General features: G+C 42.5%; 1 protein-coding gene across 1 annotated transcript in view; it reads right to left on the bottom strand.

Annotated features, from left to right (window-relative positions):
* Positions 1-26,808, bottom strand: part of LOC122552257 (protein GPR108-like) — a 49,482-nt gene that overhangs the window by 5,654 nt on the left and 17,020 nt on the right. The window contains exons 6-17 of the mRNA XM_043694945.1: positions 24,835-24,917; positions 23,374-23,439; positions 23,180-23,290; positions 22,032-22,165; positions 20,235-20,310; positions 18,762-18,835; positions 18,044-18,161; positions 14,067-14,197; positions 12,458-12,501; positions 10,612-10,661; positions 8,219-8,302; positions 4,996-5,117 (exon numbers count right to left, since the gene is read on the bottom strand). Coding sequence (XP_043550880.1) covers positions 4,996-5,117; positions 8,219-8,302; positions 10,612-10,661; positions 12,458-12,501; positions 14,067-14,197; positions 18,044-18,161; positions 18,762-18,835; positions 20,235-20,310; positions 22,032-22,165; positions 23,180-23,290; positions 23,374-23,439; positions 24,835-24,917 — 1,093 coding nt within the window. The remainder of the gene's footprint in view (positions 1-4,995; positions 5,118-8,218; positions 8,303-10,611; positions 10,662-12,457; positions 12,502-14,066; positions 14,198-18,043; positions 18,162-18,761; positions 18,836-20,234; positions 20,311-22,031; positions 22,166-23,179; positions 23,291-23,373; positions 23,440-24,834; positions 24,918-26,808) is intronic.

Genomic DNA, 26,808 nt, shown 5'->3' with positions numbered 1-26,808 from the left:
GGAATTTTAAAAGGAGGTCCTCAAGGGGAGTATAATCTGGATTATACCTGGTACTATGAGCTGGTCAGGGTAGAATAGAAGATTGGAGCAGATGAATGTGTGGCTGAACAGCTTGTGTATGGGAAAAGTATTCACATTTTTGAAACATTGAAATCTCTTCTGGGGTAGAAGGATGGATTGCATCTGAATTGGAAGGGGGCTAATATACTGGCAGGAAGATTTGTTAGAGCTGCTCAGGAGGATTTAAACTAGTAAGGAGGGGAGAGTTGGGACCCAGGGAGGTACAGAGGAAAGATCAATCTGAGACTGGAACAGTTGAGAAAAGAAGCTAGACAAACATCCAGGGCAAGCAGGAACAAAGCAGAGAACAAGGTAGGGCCGATAAATTAAACTACATTTATTTCATTGCAAAAGGGATGACAGATGAACTTAAGGCATGGTTAGGAACATGGGACTGGGATATCATAGCAATTACAGAAACATGGCTCAGGGATGGACAGGACTGGCAGCTTAATGTTCCAGGATACAAATGCTACAGGAAGGATAGAAAGGGAGGCAAAAGAGGAGGGGAAGTGGCATTTTTGATAAGGGATAGCATTACAGCTGTGCTTAGGGAGGATATTCCTGGAAATATATCCAAGGAAGTTATTTGGGTGGAACAGAGAAATAAGAAAGGGATGATCACCTTATTGGGATTGTATTAAAGATCCCCCCCCCTCCTAAAAGTCAGAGGGAAATTGAGAAACAAATTTGTAAGGAGATCAGTTATCTGTAAGGATAATAGGGTGGTTATGGCAAGGGATTTTAACTTTCCAAACATAGACTAGGTCTGCCATACTGTTAAGGGTTTAGATGGAGAGGAATTTGTTCAGAGTGCACAAGAAACTTTGAGTCTGTGTGGATGTACCTACTAGAGAAGATACAAAAACTTGACCTACTCTTGGGAAATAAGGCAGGGCAGGTGACGGAGGTGTCAGTGAGGGAGCACTTTGGGGCCAGCGACCTTAATTCTATTCGTTTTTAAAATAGTGATGAAAAAGGAGAGACCAGATCTAAAAGTTGAAGTTCCAAATTGGAGGAAGGTTAATTTTAATAGTATTAGGCTAGAACTTTCAAAAGTTGAAAAATGTGGCGCTGGAAAAACACAGCAGGCCAGGCAGCATCCAAGGAGCAGGAGAATCGACGTTTCGGGCACAAGCCCGGAAGAATGGCTTATGCCCGAAACGTCGATTCTCCTGCTCCTCGGATGCTGCCTGGTCTATGTTTTTCTAGCACCACATTTTTCAGCTCTGGTCTCCAGCATCTGCAGTCCTCACTTTCTCCTAGAACTTTCAAAAGCTAATTGGGTGCAGATGTTCACAGGTAAAGGAAATGGAAAGCCTTCACAAATGAGATAACGAGAGTCCAGAGACAGTACATTCCTGTGAGGGTGAAAGGAAAGGCTGGTAGGTGTAGGGAACGCTGGATGACTGGAGAAATTGAAGGTTTGGTTAAGAAAAAGAAGGAATGTCAGGTATAGACAGGATAGGTCGAGTGAATCCTTAGAAGAGTATAAAGGCAGTAGGAGTGTACTTAAGAGGGAAATCAGGAGGGCAAAAAGGGGACAAGAGATAGCTTTGGCAAATAGAGTTAAGGAGAATCCAAAGGGTTTTTACAAATACATTAATGATAAAAGGGTAACTAGGGAGTGAATATGTCCGCTCAAAGATCAGGAAGGCAGACTTTGTGTGGAGCCGCAGGAGATCGGGGGGGAAGAAAGAGGAGATACTAAATGAATATCTTGCATTGGTTTACTGTGTTTACTGTGGAGAAGGACATGGAAGATATAGAATGTGGGGAAATAGATGGTGACATCTTGAAAAATGTCCATATTACAGAGGAGGAAGTGCTGGATGTCTTAAAACGCATAAAGGTGGATAAATCCCCAGGATCTGATCAGGTGTACCCTAGAGCTCTGTGGGAAGCTAGGAAAGTGATTGCTTGGCCCCTTGCTAAGATATTTGTATCATCGATAGTTACAGTTGAGGTGCCAGAAGACTGGAGGTTGGCTAACGTGATACCATTATTTAAGAAAGGTGGTAAGGACAAGCTAGGGAACTATAGACCAGTGAGCCTGACATTAGTGGTGGGCAAGTTGTTGTAGGGAATCCTGAGGGACAGGATGTACATGTATTTGAAAAGGCAAGGACTGGTTCAGGATAGTCAACATGGCTTTGTGCGTGGGAAATCATGTCTCATGAATTGGATTGAGTTTTTTGAAAAAGTAACAGAGGATTGATAAGGGCAGAGCTGTAGATGTGATCTATATGGACTTCAGTAAGGCATTCGACAAGGTTCCCCATGGGAGACTGGTTAGATCTCATGGAATACAGGGAGAACTAGTCATTTTGACTAGTTCTCCCTGTATCCAAAGGTAGAAGACAGAGGGTAGTAGTGGAGGGTTGTTTTTCAGACTGGAGGCCCAGTGAAATGCCACAAGGATCGGTGCTGGGTCCTCTACTTTTGGTCATTTATATAAATGATTTGGATGTGAACATAGGAAGTATAGTAAGCAAGTTTGCAGATGACACCAAAATTGGCGGTGTAGTGAACAATGAAGAAGATTACCTCAGATTACAACAGGATCTTGATCACATGGGCCAATGCGCTGAGGAGTGGCAGATGGAATTTAATTCAAATAAATGCAAGGTGCTGCATTTTGGGAAAGCAAATCTTAGCAGGATTTATACATTTAATGGTAAGGTCCTAGGGAGTGTCGCTGAACAAAGACTTTGGAGTACAGGTTCATAGCGCCTTGGAAGTAGTGTCACAGGTAGACAGGATAGTGAAGGCAGCCTTTGGTATGCTTTCCTTTATTGGTCAGAGCATTGAGTATAGGAGTTGGGAGGTCATGTGGTGGATGTTCAAGATGTTGGTTAGGCCATTTTTGAATATTGCGTGTAATTCTGGTCTTCTTCCTATCGGAAGGATGTTGTGAAACTTGAAAACATTCAGATAAGATTTAAGGATGTTGCCAGGGTTGGAGGATTTGAGCTATAGGGAGAGGCTGATGAGGCTGGAGTTATTTTCCCTGGAGCATCGGAGGCTGAGGGGTGACCTTATAGAGGTTTATAAAATCATGAGGGGCATGGATAGGGTAAAATAGACAAAATCTTTTCCCTGGGTTGGGGGCATCCAGAACTTGAGGGTATAGGTTTAGGGCGAGAGGGGAAAAGATATAAAAGGGACCTCGAGGCAACTTTTTCCATGCAGAGGGTGGTGCGTGTATGGAATGTGCTGCCAGAGGAAGTGGTGGAGGCTGGTACAATTGTAAAATTTAAAAGGCATCTGTATGGATATATGAATAGCAAGTGTTTAGAGGGATGTGGAAAGTGAGGTCTGCAGATGCTGGAGATCAAAGTTGAAACTTTATTGCTGGAACAGCACAGCAGGTCAGGCAGCATCCAGGGAACAGGAGATTCGACGTTTCGGGCACAGGCCCTTCTTCAGGAATGAGCAGAGAGTGTTCAGCAGGAGAAGATAAAAGGTAGGGAGGAGGGACTTGGAGGAGGGGCGTTGGAAATGTGATAGGTGGAAAGAGCTCCATCCTACTCCGACCTATCACCCTCACCTTGACCTCTTTCCACCTATCACATTTCCAACTCCCCTCCTCCAAGTCCCTCCTCCCTACCTTTTATCTTCTCCTGCTGAACACTCTCTGCTCATTCCTGAAGAAGGGCCTGTGCCCGAAACGTCGAATCTCCTGTTCCCTGGATGCTGCCTGACCTGCTGTGCTGTTCCAGCAATAAAGTTTCAACTTTAGAGGGATGTGGGCCAAGAGCTGGCAAATGGGACTAAATCAGGTTGGGATATCTAGTCAGCATGGACAAGTTGGTCCAAAGGGTCTGTTTCCGTGCTGTACATCTCTATGACTCTGACTCTAAGTAGGCTATTCAATCAGGAATGTAATATATCTTTGAAAATGTTATCCAACTTCAGCTCACCTCCCTGCTCTTTCTATCTCACCCTGCAAATATTTCCCCTTTAAGCATTTCCCAAATTCAGCAATATCTTTCAGTTTGGAATCTGCTTCCACTACCCTTTCAGGATGTGCACTCCAGAATCTTAGTTTTCTTAAATTTCAGTTCGGATTAACCATTTATCTAAAGGGATGTTAAAATGTGGGCTAAGTGCTGGAGGTAGAGAGAAAAAGAAACAGTTCTCATCATGGGTCACTGGAGTATCTTGATTTAAAACTGATTACAGGAATCACACTAATACATAAGACAGCCAGCTTTTGTTTGGGAGAGATGGTCACAGTGATAATGTCACTGAGGTAGCAATCAAGTAGCCCAGGCTAATGCTATGAGGACATGGGTTCAAATCTCACTGTGGCAGCGCATGGAATTTACTTAAATTCAATTAATAAAATCTAGAATGTAAAGCCAATCTCAGAGTCGGTGCAACATTGAGGGCCAAAGGGCCCGTTCTGCGCTGTATTGGTCTATGATCAATAACGTGACCAAAACTATCAATAGTTGCAAAAACCATCTTGTCCCTCAGGGAAGGAAATCTGCTATCCTTTACTTGCCCATCATCTATTTAGTAGGATGAGGTAGTAAGTAGAATAAAGGAGTTTGTAAGAAACTTTCCAAGCAGCATTGACTATGTTGGGAACAGGTTTACCATCTGATCGGTTTGGTCACCAACATCCAATATCTGCCATCCTTCACCTGCTCTGACCTACACAGGACAGAGTCACAATGTGGTTCACTCTAAACTGGCACAACATGACACTTCTCTCAAGGGCAATTCGAGATAGATAATAAATGCTGACTTTGACAGCAACATCCGATGACAGAATAAATAAAGAATTTGTCCATATGCTATTTGTGTAAAAAGAAATGTTAATTCTTTTGTCCTCCTGAAAGGGTCCACTGGAATGCCCAGCTGTTGCTACTGATGCAGCAAACGATGTTAGATCAGTTGTTACTGAGAATGCGTCCAGTTACTTACACTTCATCCATCGTGACATCCTCCTCATCCTGAGGGAGCTGTAAGTAGGGGTTGTTGGAGGCTGGCCGAAACTTGTACCCAGTCAGCACAAAGAACACCAGTGTTGACGCCTCTACTAGAAACTGGAATGTTGAAAATAAAACAAAGTCAGAAAATAAAGGACAGGACATAAAATGCCAAACAAATGAGGTTAGAGCTCCTGCTTGTGTAACCAGTAACATTTGGCTGAAATCTCTGACTGGCACAATAAATTGAAGACATTCAAGATGTCGGGTGGGAATCGAATTTGTCTTCCATGTTCAATAGCAGTAAACTAGAAAAAAAGAGCACAGCAATTGTCCACAGACTGCACTGTTTCAGAAGACTATCAAAACGAAAAACTGGGATTTTTTATTCAATTAAAAAAAAAGGTACATGGGCAGGTGCACTCAAACATTTAATGTTCTCCAATAAAATGGCTACTGCACAGAAAATGTGTATGGTGTTCAGCATGGTTTTCTGTGGTATGAAATTGGGATTAAACACGCCAATGAGAATGCCTCATGATTAACTATCTCCAGCTGTACTAATAAAACTGAACCAGATTTCCAGTCAAATATCAAAAAAATCATTAACGCAAGGAAGAAAAATAATGACCCTCTATTACGACGCCCACTTGCAGTGGCTCAGAAAAGATATTTACACTAATGAAATGAATTAGAGAAACTTGAACTAATTTCACTTTGGGGAAATGGTGCTATTTCAGAAACTACTTACACCAGTTTGCCAACTATCCCTAGCTTTTAGTGTAGGGCATTTAGGAATCAAACCAATTGTCAAGGTGTTTCAATAAATAAACCGGTGTTTTCCCAACATTGAAGCGGAATGCAAAAGAACATTTGCCCCACAAACGCTCGTCTTTCCAACACCCCAATGCTCGCAAACAACTGCCCTATCTGACAGATTTTATTAAAATGCTTATTCCTTGCACAGAGAGGGGTTGCTCCTAATACCCGATTTAAATGCATTTCTCAGACACATATGTGCTTAATTTCTAGTGCTATAGTCCCACAAATTTTAAAGTGATATTCTGGGTTCAACGTATTTCAGATTTGCGCTTCAGTAAGGCCTTTGATAAGGTTCCATGTGGTTGCTCTTGAAAGTTAGATCGCATAGAATCCAGGATGAGCTGGCAAATTGGAGACAAAACTGGCTTGATGTTCAGAAGCAGAGGGTAATAGTGGAAGGATGCTTGTCAGACTGGAAGCCTGTGACTAGTAAAGTGCCTCAGGGATCGGTGCTGGGCCCATTACTGTTTGTTATCCATATCAAATGATTTGGATGAGAGTGTACAAGACATGATTAGTAAGTTTGCTGATGACACTAAAATAGGCAGTATCATGGATAGTGAGGAAGGTTATCAGAAATTGCAGCAGGACCTTGATCAGGTGGGGAAGTGGGCTGACAAATGGGAGTTTAATATAGATAAGTGTGAGGTCTTGTATTTTGGAAAGTCAAGTCAAGGTGGGAGTTTCATAGTGAATGGTAGAGCCTGGAGTATATTGGAACAAAGATCTTGGAGTTCAGGTTCACAGTTCTCTGAAAGTGGAGTCACAGGTAGACAGGTTTTTTGGCACACTGGCCTTCATCAGTCAGGGCACTAAGTTCTGTTGCAGTTGGACAGAATGTTAGTAAGGCCGCACTTGGGAGTATGGTGTTGAGTTTTGGTCACCTTGTTACGAGAAGTAATTTACAGGGATGTTGCCAGGACTCAGTGGCTGGAGTTAAATGGAGAGGTTGGACAAGCTAGGACATTTTTTCTTTACAGTGTAGGATACTGAGGCGTGGGTGGGGGCGTCTTATAGAAGTGTATAAGATCACGAGAGGCATGGATAGGGTGAATGCACTCAGTCTTTATCCCAGGTTTGGGGAAATCGAGGACTAGAAGGCATCAGTTTCAGGTTCGAGGAGCAAGAATAAAAGGGAACCTGAGGGGGCAACTGTTGTACACAGAGGGTGATACACATTTGGAATGAGCTACCAGTGGAAGTGGTTGAATATTTAAAAGGCATTTGGACAAATACAGAGGGGAGGATTAGAAGGACATGGGCCACGTGCTGGGAAGTGGGGTGAGCATGGACGGACATTTTGGTCAGCATGGACCAACTGGGGTCAATGAGCCTGTCTCTGTGCTGCAGGACTCTATATTTAAAATACAAGGTCACCCATGAAAACCTCTTCAAATCTTGCTAAGCTTTCTCCTGCCATTTCTAACAAACTCTTTAGTTCTGGGCGGCACGGTGGCTCAGTGGTTAGCACTGCTGCCTCACAGCCGTGTGGAGTTTGCACATTCTCCCAGTGGCTGTGTGGGTTTCCTCCGGGTGCTCCGGTTTCCTCCTACAGTCCAAAGATGTGCACGTTAGGTGAATTGGCCAATTGCCCATAGTCCTAGGTGCATTAGACAGAGGGAAATGGGTCTGGGTGGGTTACTGTTCAGAAGGTCAGTGTGGACTGGTTGGGCCGAAGGGCCTGTTTCCGCACTGTAGGGAATCTAATCTATGACACCATAGACCCGTTCCTGACTTTAGCTTTTCATACATCTCTATCAGCAATCGTGGCAACACCCCTTCAGCTAATTGGATCCCAGATTTGCTACTCTTGCTGAACCGGTTTCCTTTCTCCATCTTTTGGACACTCAATATTCAATTCTTCTCAAACCTTCTAAACATCAGTTTCATCCATTCCTTTTGGGATATTTTGCCAAGTTAAAAGGCGCTGGAGTTGCATGCTATTGTTAACCATCTTTTCTCTCTGATGCAAATTTCCAATGTATTTCCTTTGTATTAGAGACATTGTTGATTACCTTAATAAAAAGCCCCAATAAGTGACCACAGCTCTATGTACATTATTCAATAATCAGAAGTATTCAAAAAGTTCAAAAATATCTAAACCTTCTAGTAATTCCCACGTACACCATTATTTTATAACACAATACAAGCACCGCTTACATTTCAGATCTATACTGAAAACATCCATATGGCATTAACTTGTTTTTCAATAGTTGCCAAAATTCGGAACTTTTGATTTTAGCTGTTCCAATCTCCATTAGCTTAAGCCCTTCTCCATCTTCCTTCATCTGTCAGACTAAACAGGCACATCCCATCATTTTGCTGTTACAATTCGCTTATCACAAACCCACAAATCTGTGCTGATCACAACAGTTAGATAATTGGTCCTTACTTACGTTGTACATCCACTGCCACTGAAACGGGACAGTGAATTTAAGAAGAATAGCGATGATTCTGGTGAAATATATATAACAAACAATCTGCGGAAAGACAAATTAGCAATTAGTAGAGACATTTTTATCTTCATCCCAAAATTGTCAACTCCTTGCCCTGGGACTGTGATTTCCCCTAGCTCGAGGCTCCTCAGGGAAGGGAAACCTACTCTGTCTGCCTTACCAAGGCCGCTTAAGAATTTTATGGATTCCAGCAAAGCCTTTGACAAATCTCATATGGCATCTCTGATGGAGAAGGTAAACGCACATGGGATTCAGGAAAACTTAGCAAGTTGGAGCCAAAATTAGCATAGTGGCAGAAAACTGTGACTGGGAGCCAGTGTCCAGTGGCATAGTATAGGGATCAGTGGAAGGTCCCTTTTTGATGATTATATATAAATGATCTCGATGAAAACATTGGCGGAAGGATTGGATGAGTAATTTTGTGGAAGTTTGTCTGGATGGTTGAGTGGATGAAAAAGCTCTTGGGTTACAGGAGGATATAAATGAATCAGTCAGATCAATGGCAGATGGAATTTAACTCTTAAAAGTGAGACACGATTCACTCAAAGTAACAAGACAGGAAAGTACTCAATGAATGGCAGGAAATTCAGAGTAACAAAGGGATCTTAGGATACTCGTCTAACGATCCTGATGGTGGCAAGACAAGTTAGTAGAGTAGTTATATATGAGTAGGTATATGGGACACTTACTGTCATCAGTCATGGCATAGATTACAAGATTATAGGGAGGTTATGTTAGAGTTATACAGAACTATGGGTCGGCCACAGCTGCAGTAGCATGTGCAGTTCTGGTCACAACAATATAGGATGAATGTGTGTAGAGGAGATTCACCAGAATGTTACCTGGCATGCAGCATTTTAGATATAAAGGGAACTGGATAAGCTCACGTTACTTTCTTCAGAGCAGAGAAGGTCAAGAGAGAACCTGACTGAGGTGTATAAGATTATGAAGAACATGTACAGGGTGGATAAGAAGGAGCTGTTCAACCTAGTCAAAGGGTCACCAATGAGGAGGTATAATCTTAAAGGGAAAAAGGCAGGAAGCTTTGAGGAATGTTGTTTCACTCAGAGGGCTGTGGGAATCTGGAATGCACTGCCTGGGAGGGTGGTTGAGGTGGGAAACCTCACCACCTTTCAAAAGTACTTGGTGAACACTGGAAATGTCATAACATTCAAGGCTATGGGCCAAATATTGGGAAGTGGGACTGGTGTAGATTTTAAGGTACTTTGTCAGTGCAGACACCATGGACCAAAAGGGCCTCTTCTGCACTATATGATTCTCTGATTTTTATAAAATTTAAGTTTGTAATAAACATAGCAGGTCTCTGTCCTCCAATGTTACATTCCATTTACTTCGGAAACCATAACAGAAATAGGAAAAGGTGTCGAGAACATGGGCTCTGCTCCAATACTGAACAAAATTATGGTTGATCTTCACTTTTCTGCCAGTTCCATAACCTGACATTTCCTCAGTCCAAAACCTGCCAATTTCACTCGAATACATTCTAATGAAACATACATGGGACCATGGGAAATAGGAGCATTAGGCCACTTAATCCAATCGAGCCTACTCCACCACTGAACTGGATCATAGTTGATCGCCCACCTCATCACCTAACCTGCACTATCGCCACAATCCCATGATAGCTTTAAAATCCAGGAATCCATAAATCTCAGACTTGAACAACCCAAGAAAGTACAGATTTCGAAGATTCAAAGAATGGAGAATTTTTTCAACTGTCTCAAAATGGTAAACTCCCCATCCTGAAACTGCAAGATTCCTAGTTTCAGGCTCCCTCGTGATGGAACAGAGGCTCTTGGTACCTACCCTGTCAAGCCCTCTTTAGAATTTTATACACTTCACTAGGAACAGCATCCACAAAACGGGAAAAGTCTTGTTCCTAAAGGTTTGGAGGGAAATAGGCCAGGAACAGACAGCTGGGACTAGTTTAGCTTGGAATTATGTTCGGCATAGACGAGTTGGACTGCAGGGTTAATTTCAGTGCTGAATGACTAACTCTATAACCTCTCACTGGTAAGGTAGATCACTCCATCCCTGATGTGGTTAGCCTCACCATTTGTAGCAATCTCAAAATGCACCACAAAACCTGCTTTCCAAAAGGCTGGATTGACGTTTGTGGCAATTCTTGGCCTAACCCTTCACTTTTTATAAAACCAAAGTCTGCCCGTGAGGGATTTGAACACTACTGTCACGCACGGCAATGTTTAGGCAGCTTCCTCACTGATCCAAGCGGGATCCGGGGGGAGAAAAACAAAAGCCACGTGTTAAACAAACATTTACACCTCACACAGTAACAGTGCGCATATACCCACCATGACATAAAAATGCCTGAAGAGTTTCAATTTGGCCAGATTCATTGCAGCTGCAGATAAAAATCAGGAAGAAAGTAGAATTAGTGATGAAAATCAGGACTGAATTTCCAGTTTGATCATTTTCTCATTTGCGCGAAATTCCATATTCTCTCCCTTTCACCAGTTTCTCCCTGCAAGGACAAAGGAACTGCAGTCGGAGTCGTTGTCATGAGTAGTACACAGTGTATATTATGGGTAGTAGCCCAATATTCAAGCATTCGGCATCACAAACCACCCCAAAACCAACATGCTCACACTTTGAATAAGTGATTTTGATTTATTACTACTATCACATATATAGAAGTACAACGGGAAGTGTTGTACTATGTGCTCTACATGCACATCATTAAAGTGCATCAGGGTGACCACACAGACCGACACACAGACCGACACACAGACCGACACACAGACCGACACACAGACCGACCAGACCGACACACAGACCGACACACAGACCGACACACAGACCGACACACAGACCGACACACAGACTAATCAAAGATCTGTCTGTGTGCTTTTCCAAGGCAGCAGGTAGTATACTTGGAGTCAATGGATGGCAGGCTGGTTCGTGAGATGGACTGGGCTGTACTCACAACTCTGTAGTTTCTCACTGTCCTGTGAAGAGAAATTGCCACACCATGCTGTGATGCATCAAGATGGTTTCTACAGTGCATACATGAAAATTCGAGAGCCTTATGAACATGCCAAATTTCATTAGCCTCCTGAGGAAGGAGAGATGTTGCTATCATCTCTTGACTGTTGCACTGATGTGGGTGGACCCGGACAGATTGTTGGTGATTGTCACTCCCAGGAATGTGATGCTCTCGATCATTTCCACCTCAGCACCATCGATACAGTCAAGGGCGTGCCCTCCACTCTGCTTCCTGAAGTCAATGACCAGGTCCTTCATTTTCCTGATGTTGAAGACAACGTTGTCTTTACACCAGTTATGCATTTGATCTCCTTATATGCCGTCTTGCCATTATTGTAGATCGAATCTCAAACAATGGTGTTGTCAGCAAACTTCTAACTGGAGCTGGTGCAGAATTTGGCCAGACAGCGGAGAGTGTAGAAGATGTTTTAGTAGGGGGTTGAGTACGCAGCCCTCCGGGGTACCAATGTCGAGGATCATAATGGAGAAGGTGCTGTTGCCTATCCTTACTGGCTGCAGTCTGGTCAGGAAGTCAAGATCCAGTTGCGTGGGGGGAAAAGAAGAGTCTCAGCTTCTGGAGTTTAGAGATGAGTTTGTTTGGAACATGCTAAGAAATCTCAATCAAGAGCAAGAACACAGGCTGATATTTTCCCTGCCCTCTGGCTAGGGTTAGAAATAATTGGACCAAAAATGTCACTATCATGAAGGAGATTGAGAGTAGAAGTAGATAGCAAGAGGTATTTACCCTTGGATGGAGAGTCTAGTACTTGGGGGTCAGAGCCTTTGGACAAAGCGTCAGCCGCTTAAGACTGGTGACATTTTTCTCTTTGGAGAATTATGATCTTAGGTCTGAGTCCAGAGAGATGTGGATGTTCAGCTGTTGCATACATTCATGTCAAACACACCAGAGACATGGGGATGCAGCAATTGACCAAAATTGATGTAGAAGATCAGCCAGGATTGTAATGAACACCCCACACAGCAGGCACAAGGGGCACAATGGCCTACTCCTACAGACAAACTGCAAGTTGCTAACAATACTGCAGCATCTGACAGTTCATGGAGTATACTCCGATTGAGCTTTAAAAACAAATTGAACTGATCAATAATAACTTACTGTCGCCTTCCACGTAGCTGTTAGGCTATCAAACTTACCCTTACCATCTGTGCTTGAAGCCTCCTGCAAGTGCCTAATTGACCTGAAAAATACAAAAAATCGAAATCAAATTGAATTAATGATGTTCCCTCCTATCATTTTAAAATAAGTCAACAATCTGAATCAGTCAAAAACAAAAAAAAATTGTGGATGCTGGAGATGTGAAACAAAAACAAAAATTGTTGGAGAAACTCAGTAGGTCTGGCAGCAACTGTGGAGAGAAAGCACAAACAACATTTAAGGTCCAGTGACCTTTCTTCAGAACTGAAGTAAACTACAGTACGCTGTGCGCATGCATCAGATCCACACAACCTTACTTATGGGCCCATCACAAAGTACACTGAGCAACTCCTTGAACACTTCCCAGATGCCCGGTCTGAATTGGAGAGCAGACAGAGAAAATAACAAAATGAAGTTTCTGAAGAAACCAATGAAAATGTATCAGAGAACTGCAGTGTTGCATTATCCATGTTCTACCACCAAGTGGAGCAAGGGGACAAGATAACATTCAACCCTGACTACCCTTCTCATACCACAGAAGAAAAAGTTGATTCAGACCAGCCAGCACCAAGACATCCATGTCACTGTTTAACTTCCACCAGAGCCTGCTCCTGGTCATCAGAATGTACTTTGGTTTCGACTTAGAATCTAAGGGGAAACCTATTCACTCTTCACCAAGTCATATTCTCACAACTCTCTGTAAAGAAGTTTCCCTGACCTTCTTTATGAATTTACCTTGCAGCTGCTAGTTTTGCACTCTCCCCACAAACGAATACAGCTTCTCCAACATCTACCAACAAACAAACTTCTCAATCTTGAGGACATCCAGGAAGTTGTACCTCGGTCTCTTGCAAGAGACAAACCTTCACTGATATTTAATTGCACCTAATTTTGGTTAAGTTCAAAGCTTATAAACTTGAAGCTCTGAGTCCACAAGTGTAGTGTAAGCATGATGGGAAAATGAAAGTCAACTTCAGCTGCACAAATGATCTGTTTTGTAATGTTTCATCCAGACCAGGACTTCACCCAGTCTGGGTGATAACATTTCCTGAAGTGCTTTTATATTACAAATAATGAGTGGGAATTTTAATTGGCAGGTGCGTCTAGTGGCTAGAAAAGAGAAGGCTAAGGAATTCTTGTCAAAGTTTAAGATATTCGCAGTAATTAAAACAAGGTCAGCAAGGTGAATGTCACAGAATAGGAGTTCTCTGATTGGAGCTGTTAAATCTGGCCCAATCAGGGAGCCCAGGTTGACAGATAGCAAACAGGACGCCTGACACTCCTGTTTTGAGAGCTACCTCTGACTGAGCTGGATCAGTGTCAAGGACTGTAAAGAAAGGGTGACTCAGTAACAGGATACCAGCCTCTAGAGTTATTGCAATATTAAAAAGGATCTGATAGGAAAGATTGAGCGAAATTATTTTTGCTGGTTGGGGAGTCTAGCAGTAAAATGACATAACCGATAAGGTGAAGACAGATCTTTCAGAACTGAAAGTAGGAAACACTTCAACATGCAAAGAGCAAAGGATGGCAATACATGAAAATAGAAACACAAGGGAGAAGACATTTTTCGTACATGCATTTCATAGCTTTGCAAAGAATACTTACCAAACAACAGGAAACAGAATCGCTCCACAGCAAATAAGATCCACTAGGAACAGAATCTCCTTCCACAAAGCGTACTCACTCGTCCCCTCTTCAGTCGATTCAATGATGATAAAGGCTGTATTTGCTAACACCTTAAGAGACAACAGAAAAAGGAATTTAACTTTTCTGCCCCCAACAGTATTTTTAATTTAACAAAAAAAGAGAATTGATAGTTGCACAGCACTTTGTCTGAAATAGGCTTTACACAGTCAGTCGGCTTTCCTGTTACTTCATCCTATTACTGTAGAAACGCAGTCCAAGCACTGCTGAATTGAGCTGCCCCCGCTATCTGCTGGCCCAGTTACTCAGGAATTAAATCCTTCCCAGATAATTGCAATTTTTCTTCAATTGCCCAACTTCCTTTGCCATCATCAGCAAATATGGTGCTCTGCCATATGTAGTCTGCAAAGCCAGGATTCTAACATATTATACTGTCCAAGAAAAATTCCATTTCCTGCAGGCCTTATGTAATTTTTAAAATCTCTAAAATAAAACAAACAATTTGTGGATGCTGGTGATGTACAACAACGAAAAACAGAAATTGCTGGAGAAACTCTGTAGGTCTGGTAGCATCTGCAGACAAATTGAGTTAATGCTTGAGTTCAACGATCCTTCTGCCTGATGTGCCAAGTTTCTCCAGCAATTTGTTCGCTTCTTTTTTGTTAATCAAATGCTTTCAACCCACTTTTACATTTACCTCAAGTCTGGTCTGCCATTGACGAGGCAGTGGGGAAACCAACGTGAAAATGTTTGATTTTGGCAATATATTGCTGTCACGTATGGTTACTATGGAGGCAAGCTAGACAATCATTCTGAACCAGAGGACACCTGTCACAATATTGTTCAGGACACAAAAATACATCCAATTTCTTTGGTGTGGTCATATCATAGGGTTCTCAAAGTTCACCTGAAAGGTTAAGCAACTCTGGGTTCAACACCACTCCCTGGAGATAATCAGGACTGGTAGTCAGATTCACACAGCATGGAAACAACCCTTTAGTTCAACCACTTCATGCCGAGCAGAATCCCAAACTAAACTAGTCCCACCTGCCCGTGCTTGGCCCATATCCTCCCCGAACACTTATTCATGTACTTACTTAAATGTCTTTGAAATGTTGGAACTGTAGCCCCATATCCACCAGTTGCTCTGGAAGTTCATTCTACACACCACCCACTAAAAAACTTGTCCCTCATGTCTTTTTAAAATCTTCCTCCTCATCTTAAAAATCTGCCCCCTAGTCTTGAAATCCCCCATCCGAGGGAAAGACACCTGCCAACCTATACTCATTATTTTATAAACCTCTAATGTCACCCCTCAACCTCTGATACTCCAGTGAAAAACATCCCAGCCGATTCAACCTCTCCTTTAACTCAGACCCTCCATTCTGGTAACATCCTGAAAAACCTTTGCTGAATCCTTTCCAGCTCAATAATATCCTTCCTCTAAAGCAGTGACCAGACTAGAGGCAGTACTCCAGAAGAGGCCTCAAAAAGAGTACACTTTCTGAAACATGTCAAAAACTTCTCAAAACTGGCAAACATGTCATTTGAGGAAAATTGCTAACCACTCTGAAAGTAGAGCAACCCTCATCCTACCTGTCTATTTTAATACATTCCTCTCAACTCTGGATTTTCAATGATCTAACATCCCACCATGAATATTAGCCATGCTTGTTATGAGTCTAACTTTAGATTTGAACTGTATAAGGAGGGGAGAGTATCTGATTATGAAGGACTGCCCACAAATTGGTCATGTCCACAATCTTGTCTTCCCACGCACCACTGCCTCCAAAGTACAAACTGTCCAACTGATGAGCACTAGCAGACAATGTTGTTGCTGCATAGTCAACAGGCCAGCGTGTCATATACTGCACAGCGTCAAAATTATAACTTTACAGTACAGAAGGAGGCCAATCAACCCATAGTGTCTGTACCAGCTCCCAAAAGAGCCACCCAGCTAGTTGCACTCTCCATCCCTATCTCTGTGGCCCTCTAACTTCATCCCTTTCAAATATATATCCAGCTCTCTTTTAAGCCCTCTTATGGAATCCATCTTCACCACCTCCCAGGCTGCTCATTCCAAATCCTAACAACTGAGTAAAGAAGTTTCTCCTCATCCCACTCCTAGTTCTCTTACTGATAATCTTGAAATAGTGACACACCCTATTTACTGACACACCAACCAATGGGGATAGAATATGCTGCCCTACCCTGTCAAAATTGTTCATAATTTTGAGCACATCAGTAAGGTCACCTCTTAATCTTCTCTGCTCCAAGGAGAACAAGCCCAATCTCTCTATAGTCTTGTATTATATCTAAAATCCCTCACTCCTGGTATCATTCTAGTAAATCTCCTTTGAATTCTCCAGGACTTTAATATCCTTTCCTTAAATAAGTGCCCAGAACTGAACACAATGCACCAAATGTAGTCTGACCAATGATCTGTAGAGGTGTAGCATGACTTCCTTGCTTTTGTATTCTATGCCTCTATTTTTGAACCCAAGGATCCAACAAGCCTTCTTAATTGTTTCAACTTGCCTGGCCATCTTCAGAAAATCATATGTGAAACCCAAGTTCCCTTTGCTCTGTACTCCCCTCAAAGTTGTACCATTGAGTCTGTTTTGGCTCTCCATGTTTCTTCTACCAAGATGCATTGCCTCACATTTCACAGCTTGGAATTTCATTTGCCAGGTGTCTGCTTGTTTGGCCAACTTGTCGATGCCCCTCTGAATTTGCTCAGCATCACCCTCAGTATCATCTGCAAATTTAGAAATCTTGCCCTCAACTCCTATCTCCAAATCACTTGTATACATGAGAAAAGGCAAGGGTTCTAACAACAGTCCCAGGGGAACACCATTTTCAAGTAGTCTCCAGTTTGAGAATTTCCCATCTATACCTACCCTGTGTTTCCTAACCCACGCTGCCTAGGACCAATCCTAAACATTTCCAATTTGCTCACCAACCTGGTACATGGTACTGTATCAAATGCTTTCTGCAAGTCCAAATATACAACATCCACAGCACTACCCTCACCTACTCCGAGTCATCTTGTCAAAGAACTGAAACGTCCAAATAATTATATTTTAACACTGTTGGCTGCTCCTTGATTTCCATAGTCCTAGGCCTCTGCTGTGGGTCTTCGTGTTTTACATAAACATATTAAATTGATTAATTAAAGTATTTTACAACTATACTTGGAACAAGAGAGGGATCAAGGGGCTTTGCAACATTTTTAGTCCTGGACACCAGTGGATTGTTCTCCTGAAATGGCTTTAGTGATACGTAACTTGCGTAATTTGTTCAAACCACTATCAAGTTTAATAGTTGACATTAAAAAGGTGAAGTGCACCTTGAGATAATGGGACACAGTGTTACAGAGCAGCAATGCCTCAGCTCAATTCCATGTAATGAATTACTAGATTCAGGAAGAGTAATGGTTTAAAGACGCTGAGGAAATTTTTCTGACTTCTTGGCAGGTTAAGAGATGAGAAGCAGAAGTACTGTGCGGTGGGGAAAAATAAGGCACCCTAAACTCTTGCAGCTGCTGTCTAACCCATGAGCCCCTCTGAAAAAAGATGACTGGACAAGATTGGTATCATCTTGGATGACTTCACCCTCCTCCGCACAGGGAGATGTCCTACTGATACTTTGTTGGAACTTAAGCAAAAGGCCAAATTGACAACTTCCAAGATAGCCCAGTGACTGTGGAATCAGGAGAATGGAAATAAGGGGAAGAAAAGAAGTGTTGGAACAGAAAAGTCACAATGTAACTGGAAGCCAGTTTCTTTGTGAACTGTAAAAACTAAAGCATCAAAATATTTGCTGACATAATTACTTTTAAAATCATCTACTTAGTACTGCAAAACTCCCTGCAGTTCTCAAATCCTTACACATTAAACAGATGAATTCCAGTCCAGAGTATTTGAAATCTTCTTTACCTGAAGAGGAATCACGATCATAAAGATTTTTTTGTCTTTATCTGACAGGATATATTTTATAAAAGCCCATCCTGTGCCGATCAAAGCCAAAGTAATAAACAGCAAGGCACCTTTCAATCTGCAGAATAAGGTGGGACATGAAGTTCAAATTGTTACCATCACTTGAAAAGAAGCATCCTTGCCAAAAATATTTTGCACATGGCTTTTAAACTTGATTCAAAGAAAATATTTCCATTTGTACATTACATCTTCCACAATCTCGTGAGCTCTCAAGCCACTCTCTACCCTGTTGCAATGTTAAGGAACACTGCAGAATTTCTGCACACAAGTGAGCTCGCACAGCAACGATCAGGTAATGCATTTCGGTCATATACTTTAGATGGTAAATACTGGTAAAGGCAACAATTCCTCTGCCCTTCACCAAACAGTGCCTTGGGATTTTTGAAGTCTACCCACCTGTGCGGACAGGGCTTTGGTTTAATATCTCTTTAAAAAGACTGCACTTCCAACAGTGTGGCACTCCCTTAGGACCTACACTTGTGACTTGCTGACTCAGAGGAGAATGCAACTCAAAGAGCCACAACAAACACCAAGACTATGGTAGGAACAGAGACCAAAAGGAGTTAGTGTTCAATGGTCAGCTGAAGCTTGGAGTGGGAGCCCAGAAGTCCTCTGCAGTTCAAACCACACCCTCTCCTTTAAACATCCAAGTACTTACAGATGAGTAATGTAGTACATGACAGCCCAACCTTCAATCGCTGATCCTTTAACAGCAATGAAATAGTAGTTTATCTGGAAAAGAATAAATGAATAAGAATTGGAAATAGAACTGGAACATTAGACAAACATTAATTCAAACAGTTACAGCCAGTGTACATCATGGCATAATGATAATGTCACTGGATCAGTAACTCAGTCCAAGGAAGTTGCTCTGGGGACAAAGACAGAATTTGCTGAGAAACCTATGTCTGGCAGCATCTAGAGTCAATGAGCTGTACAGCATGTAAACAGACCCCTCAGTCCAAATAGTCCACGCCGACCAGATATCCTAATCTAATCTAGTCCCAAATGCCATCATTTCACCCATATCCCTCTAAACCCTTCCTATTCATATACCCATCCAGATGCCTTCTAAATGTGGTAATTGTGCCAGCCTCCACCACTTCCTCTGACAGCTCATTCCATACACACACCACCCTCTGCGTGGAAAAGTTGCCCCTTAGGTTTCTTTTAAATCTTCCCCCTCTTACCTTAAACCTATGCCTCCTAGATTTGGGCTCCCTCATCGTAGGGAAGAGACTTTGTCTATTCATCCTATCTGTGTCCATCACGATTTTATAAACCTCTGTAAGGTCACCCCTCAGCCTGACACTCTAGGGAAATATCATCAGCCTATTCAGCCTCTCCCTGTAGATCAAACCCTCCAAGCTCAGTAACATCCTTGTACATCTTTTCTGCACCCTTTCAAGTTTCACAACATCTTCCCCGCAGCAAGGAGATCAGAACTGAATGCTGTTTTCCAAAAGTTGCCTAATCAGTGGCCTGTGCAGCTGCATCATGACCTCCCAACTCCATTCTCAATGGCCATCTGTGGAGAGAAAGCCCGAAACATGAATTCTGTTTTGTCTCTCCACAGATGCTGCTGCGTTTCTCCAGCAATTTCTCATTTTTTTTGGATTTCCAGTGTCCACAGTTCTTTGTTTTATTGGCCTGAAGACATGGTTCAAATCCCACCAAAGCAGCCAGAAGTTAAATTCGGTTAATAAATCCAGAATGTAAGAAGCTAGTTTCAGTAACAGTGACCCTGAAATTATGTCAAAATAAAAGACATCTGGTTCACTAATACCTTTTAGGGAGGAAATCTGCCAAGGTTTCCTGGTCTGACCTACTGCCCTCATAGCTGAGCAGGTTACTCATTTAAAGGGTAATCAGCAATGGACAATAAATACTGGGTTTTCCAACCATGAAAGAATTTTTGAAAAGGCTGGATACTGCCCAGAGTAGTCTAGTGCATTATTTTGGAACACAGTTATTTTTATTCTGCTCTTATTGCATCCTTTTTTTAAAAAAAAGGTGGGACTGGGAGCAGTAGGAAACTTTAAAGACCAGCTTTGTCTTTAAAGTGGGAACTGAAAGCAAGTTGCTGATTTTGAAGATTTGCCACTAGTTGCAGTGGTTGAATAATACTTACAGCGTGGAACAGTATGGAGATGGATTTGGTGAATGCCAATGCAGCCATCAACCAATGGATTTTAAACACACTGCTCCTGGGAGAAACAAGTACGATTAGGGTGTGGTAGGAACTGATAACAAAATCAAATAAACACGGAAATGGAGGTCAGATAGCATTGGCACAAAGAAACACTTTCTTATTGTCTAGCAGAGCGGAATACCGCCCTCATTTCCTTACACCAGCCTGTTTAGTGTCTGCTACAATCTTCAGAAAACTTACTTTTGATAAGTGTGTGCAGTTTCAGTTTTCCTTTCTTATTTGGAGTGCAGTAATAAATAAAATCCATTCCCATCCTCATTAATCTGCATCTCATTACACTGAAACACTGAGGATTGATCTTGATGAGTGAACTTTCTTCATTGGGGCAGCACAGTGGCTAGCACTGCTGCCTCAGTGCCAGGTACCCAGGTTCAACTGCAGTCTTGGGTGACTGTGCAGGGTTTGCACATTCTTCCAGTATCTGCATGGGTTTTTCTCAGGGTGCTTCGGTTTCCTTGCACAGCCCAAAGAGGTCCAGGTTAGGTAGTTTGCCCATGCCAAATTGCCCCATTATAAACAAGAACATGCAAGCTAGGTGGATGAGCCAATGCTAAATATAAGGTGATGGGAATAAGCTGAATCTGGACAGGATGCCCTTCAGAGGGACAATTCATTGGGCCAAGTGGCCTCTTTCTGCAATCAGGTGAAAGTGAGGACTGCAGATGCTGGAGACCAGAGTTGAAAAATGTGGTGCTGGAAAACACAGCAGGCCAGGCAGCATCCGAGGAGCAGGAAAATCAATGTTTCTGAAGAAGGGCTTATGCCCGAAACGTCGATTCTCCTGCTCCTCTGATGCTACCTGGCCTGCTGCGTTTTTCCAGCACCACATTTTTCAACTCTTTCTGCAATCATACAAATCTGGGGACGACATGGTGGCTCAGTGGTTAGCATTGCTGCCTCAGAACACCAGGGACCCGGATTCAATTCCGGCCTCGGGCAACCGTCTGTGTGGAGTTTTACGTTCTCCCTGTGTCTATACGGGTTTTCTCCAGGGTTCTGGTTCCTTCCCATCGTCCAAAGATAGGCAGGTGAGGTGGATTGGCCATGCTAAATTGCCCTCTCGTGCTCAGGGATATGCTGGCTAGGTGGATTAGCCACGGGAAATGTATGTATGGTTACAGGGAGAGAGTTCTTTTTTTGGGGGGGGGGGGGGGGGGGGTTGTGAGATGCTTTGTGGAGGAATGGTATAGAATCTATGGGCTGAATGGCCTGCTTTCACACTATAGGGATTCTTGGATTCTAACAGCAGACCACACCTAACAGCTCAACGCCACCCGTTCCAAACTATTCACACCACCCCTTCCTTTCAGTTTTGGTTAGTGCAGTGACAACAGGATAAACGGAAAATATTTCAAATGTAATTGGTAAAGACAGAAAGAAGCTAGAATGCGATTATTAAAACATGCAAATTAATTATTCTAAAATATACAAAGTGTTTGAGAGGACTAAAACAGCAGACACTGGCTAGATTAAGGGTAACTCAAATTTCCCTAATCCTACGTTTTTGTTGGTTCACAGCTTAGGCAGCTTAAAGGTCAAATCTTTGAAAGGAATAAAACTAAAATTGTTTGTCACCATAAGATAGATTACCCAGCTCACCCTCATCAACATAGAACAGTTGTTAAACAGCTCACTGGTACTCTACAAAGTATCGAGTCACTCACATACTTCATAATGAAAAAATAGCTTGAAGAGTGGACAGTGAAGGAGCATTACCTGTGTTTTAGGAGCAGGGAAACCCAGAATAAGGCTGCCACAAAGAAAAAACCAGACATCACTAGATACAGCAGAGGCAGGGGGAACTCGCCAGCCGAAAGGTAGGTCCTCGGATTTCTCGCCGTTATGTCAATCTGTGAAGGAAAGTCTGAAGTGCTAAAGTACAGACTGTAGACGTTAAGAAAAAAAAAAGGAATGACAATAGCAAATAATAAGAACTATCTGAGCTCCACTTATGTGCTGCCCAGTGTGTACCCAATATAGTAGGTTTGAGCTTTTCAGGAAGTTACTTTGATTAGCATGCCAACTGGACTTTGACACACTATCCTCACAACAGTACTTCATCTCATCTCAACTCACTAGTTTTTCAGCCCCAATACCTCCGATGTATTTCTGTTACAACTACAAATAACAAGTTATGTTCAAACAAGATTATATAGGTCATTCAGAGTTAGAGTGTAGTTTCATTACAGATCACCCAGGGAGTCAGAGTTGTTGTATTTGACATGTATTATGTAGCCTGGGGTATGGAGAGATCTAAAAATGTTCCTTTATCTCACCCCCCACCCCCGCCCCCAGAACGTGGATAACCAGGAATCTCTCTGGTCTTAACACCTGCTGTTGGTGAGTTGGAGGAATTTGCAGATTGATACTCAACATGTTCGGCACGTTATATGTGGCCCATCCTTGGCCACCATGGTTGGGCTGGGACTTGAGCTCCAAAAGGTTCAAGCTCAAGGGCACTACCCACTTATCCACACAACCTTGCGTAGCTGGCACCAACAATTAAGAGTCAACCTTCGGAAAACTAAGATTACCCGATGTTGGCACCCGTCGCAGTGAGAAGCCAATTAAGCGTGTTTTATTTAACATGCACATTCCAATTTGCATGAACTGCAAAGACACTAACTAGGAATTGAGCAAAAGGTTTTATGGAACACAGGAAGCGATGGTGGGATCATAGGTACAGATGGCAGCTGTTCAATCCCCCTTGAGCTTGCTCCTGCATTCAACCTGACCAGAACTGATCCGTATTTTAATTCTATCTACCTTCATTAGTTTGTTGGAAAGCTAGAAACTTAAAGGCAATTGAGGAGAAATCAATCTCCTGTTTCCCCCTCCCAGTGTCCTTCAACAAACATACTTACTGTCATGTCAAATGCAACAGCATGTTTTTTCTCTGAAGGGATCTTATGACAGTTGTGGAAGCTGAGTGTATAAAGACCTTCCTCTGCTGGGCTTAGAACCTTCACAAAGAACTGTGTGGAAGAATTACAAAATGGTACTAAGATCGATACATATCACAGGAAGCAATTAGATTTTGTGAAGAAAAGATTCTTACATTGAAGGTGTAGCTTGCATTTGTATAGAGCAATTCAAAAACTTCCTCGTTCTTTTCAGCTTTGCTCTGCAGAAGAAACAAATTTGATATAAGATACTGCAAAACACTTAGCCAAGCAGAGAAACTGACAGAACCACCATCATAACTTTGTTACTGAAGCACATAATCAGGGAGCAAATGGGTGCCTGCACTATGGACAACTGCCACACACCCAACTTGAACCTAGCCAAGCCCTTCGAACAGAAAGGTCACCCACTTCACCAGCTTTAGAGACTAACATTCAATATGCATCAACAAGAAAACTGATGATCTACTGTTTACCTCAGCGCTGCCTTTGGGATCTTGCCTTATGCCTTATGAAGCAATTGCATTTCAAGACATACAGTATTTTATTGAACTATAGTAAACTTCATAGATTTCAAAAAAGTCTGACGTTAAGAAAGAGGGGAGTTTGTTTCTACAGCTCAGGATCCCCCAGGTTCATTAATTAAAAGGAGTTATGCATTACGCCTACACCACACCAATAAAGCTCAACCTGGTATTAATAAAAAAAAACTGCACTGACAATTTCAATCTGTACTCCCTACTAGAATGCTAATTAGGCTCCACTGCTGCTCCCTTCAAAGCTTTCTTGTTCTGCTCTGGCTCCAGCTCTCCACATCCTGAGAGAGGATGAGATTGTAAAGGAGAGAGCAAGGGAGCACTTTCACAAACCAGATGAATGCATACATACTCAACTCAATTATTGTCACTTTGTGGGTCAAAAGGCCTCCTCCAGTGCCGTACATTTTTATAACTAGAGGACCTAGTAACAGCTATGCCTGTGCAAATGAATCTGATCCGCTCACTTCCTTCAGCTTGGAGCTACTCATCCACAGAGACAATTCCCAGCTCCGCTGCCAGACTAGGAGACGTACCAACCAAAAACATTTCCAAGTCTGGAGGCAGTAAAACGAGACTAGTGATTCCACACAGTGTCTCTGTGACTCCCCTCTCCTGCTTTTCTCTGACACATCAGAACAACCCTGCTCCCCCATCCTCACCCACCACCATATTTTCCTCAAATGGTAACTTTAAATATCTGGTCAGTGCCACCATTCCCAGGCAGCCCCTTCCAATTACAGCACCCATCTATAATCTGCAGACAACCATCAAATTTGACCAAGGACCTCATGGAAACATTGATTTGACTTACTCAGTCACAAAATCCAGAACCCCAAGAACTTTTTTATACATTACAACAGGACAGAGCAGTAGATTCTCAGACACAATGAACAGTTGGTTAAGAAAAGCTATCTCCCTAATCTGGCAGGTGTCAGTGTCACTAGTTGGGAGTCCAGCTGCATTCTCTGGTTAGATAGAAGGTAACCATGCCAATGCTGATACTCAGAGCAACCATTTTCTCTGAAGTGGAATTTGAACCTAAACATTTGATGGAATTATAACACTGCAGAGACCAACCTCTTTAATCGGCTGCACTTTTCCTTTTGACGCTTCTTTGGTCTTGCTTTGATCGGTTTCTCTTTTCCGTCTTGTCTTTGAACCTAGTGAAACACAATTTCAGCATGATGCCATACCTCAAACATGAGCAAGTTGACAAGGAGAATAGCTAGGCCAGGCCTAACCAGCAACTTTAAAACTGGACACTAGCAAGTGATAGAGAAGCTAACCAGCAAACTCCTCCAGCTTCTTCGGTCGCCAAGTACACAGAGACAGCATGGAAACAGACCTTTGGCTCCAACTTGCCCATGCCAAACAAATATCCTACATTAATCTCGCCCCATTTACCAGCATTTGATGAGAACTCGTTGACTGAGGTAAGAAACAGGAAAATAAAGGTCCCCTTGTTGGGAGTTTTCTATAGGCCTCTGAACAGTTCCAGAAATGGAGAGGAGAGGATTCTGGTTAAGAATAAAAGAAACAGGGTAGCTGTTACAGAAGACCAACTTTCCAAATATGGACTGGAAATGCTACGGTTAAAGTACTTTAGATGGGTCAGTTTTTGTCCAAGGTGTGCAGGAGGGTTTCCTGACTCAGTATGTAGACAAGCCAAAAATAGGTGTAGCCACATTACCCAGTACCAAATCCAACGAACCAGGCCAGGTGTTAGATTTGGTTGTAGGTGAGCACTTTGGTGATAGTCACTACAATTCAGTTATGTTTACTTTAGTGATGGAAAGGGATAGGTACATAACGCAGGGAAAGATAATTATGTTTAAATTAGGCAAGATTTGGGATGCATAAGATGGGGAAGGAAACCCAGGGGATGGGCACAAAAGAAATGCGGAGCTTGTTCAAGGAACAGCTACTGCGTGTCCTTGATAAGTCAGACAGAGAGGAAGAGGCCGAGCGAGTGAGCTGTGGTTTACTAAAGAAGTTGAATCTCTTGTCAGGAGGAAGGAGGCGGCTTATGTAAAGAGGCGTGAAGGCTCAGCTAGGCCACTTGAAAGATACAGGTTAGCCAGGAAAAAGAGAGAGTGCTAAGAGGAGCCAGACGGGGACATGAGAAATCTTTGGCAGCTAAGATCATGGAAAATCCTAAAGCTTTGAATAGGTATGTCAGGAATAAAAGAATGACTAGATTAAGATTAGGGCCAGTCAAGGACAGCAGTGGGAAGTTGTGCTTGGAGTCCTTAGAGATAGGAGAGGCGGTAAATGAATATTTTTTGCCGTATTCACACAGGAAAAAGACAATGATGCCGAGGAGAATACTGAGATACAGGCTACTAGACTAGACAGAATTGAGGCTCATAAGGAGGTGGTGTTAGCAATTCTGGAGAGTATGAAACTAGATCAGTCCCCTAGGATTTATCAAAGGATTTTTTGGGAAGCTGGGGAGGAGATTGCAGAGTCTTTGGCTTTGATCTTTATGTTGTGGTTGACTACAGGAATGGTACCAGATGACTGCAGAATAGCAAATGTTGTCCCTTGTTTAAGAAGGGGAGTAGAGACAACCCTGGTAATTATAGACCAGTGAATCTTACTTCGGTTGTGGGTAAAATGTTGGAAAGGATTATGAGAGAGGGGATTTATCATCATCTAGAAAGGAATAAGTTGACTAGGGATAGTCAACATGGTTTTGTGAAGGGTAGATCTTGCCTCAAGTTCTTTTAGATGGTGACCAAACAGGTGGATGAGGATAAAGTGGTTGATGTGGTGTATATGGATTTCAGTAAGGCGTTTGACAAGGTTCTCCACAGTAGGATATTGCAAAAAATACAGAGTCATGGGATTGAGGAGAATTTCGCAGTTAAGATCATAAATTGGCTAGCTGAAAGAATACAGAGGGTAGTAGTTGATAGGAAATGTTCACCCTGGAGTTCAGTTACTCATTGTGTACTGCAAGGACCTGTTTTGGGGCCACTGCTATTTGTCATGTTTATAAATGACCTAGAGGAGGACTTAGATAGGTTAGTACGTTGCAGATGACAAAAT

This window comes from Chiloscyllium plagiosum, chromosome 8, assembly GCF_004010195.1.
Source record: "Chiloscyllium plagiosum isolate BGI_BamShark_2017 chromosome 8, ASM401019v2, whole genome shotgun sequence".
Classification (NCBI taxonomy): Eukaryota; Metazoa; Chordata; class Chondrichthyes; order Orectolobiformes; family Hemiscylliidae; genus Chiloscyllium; species Chiloscyllium plagiosum.
This window is presented reverse-complemented; position numbering and strand designations above follow the sequence as displayed.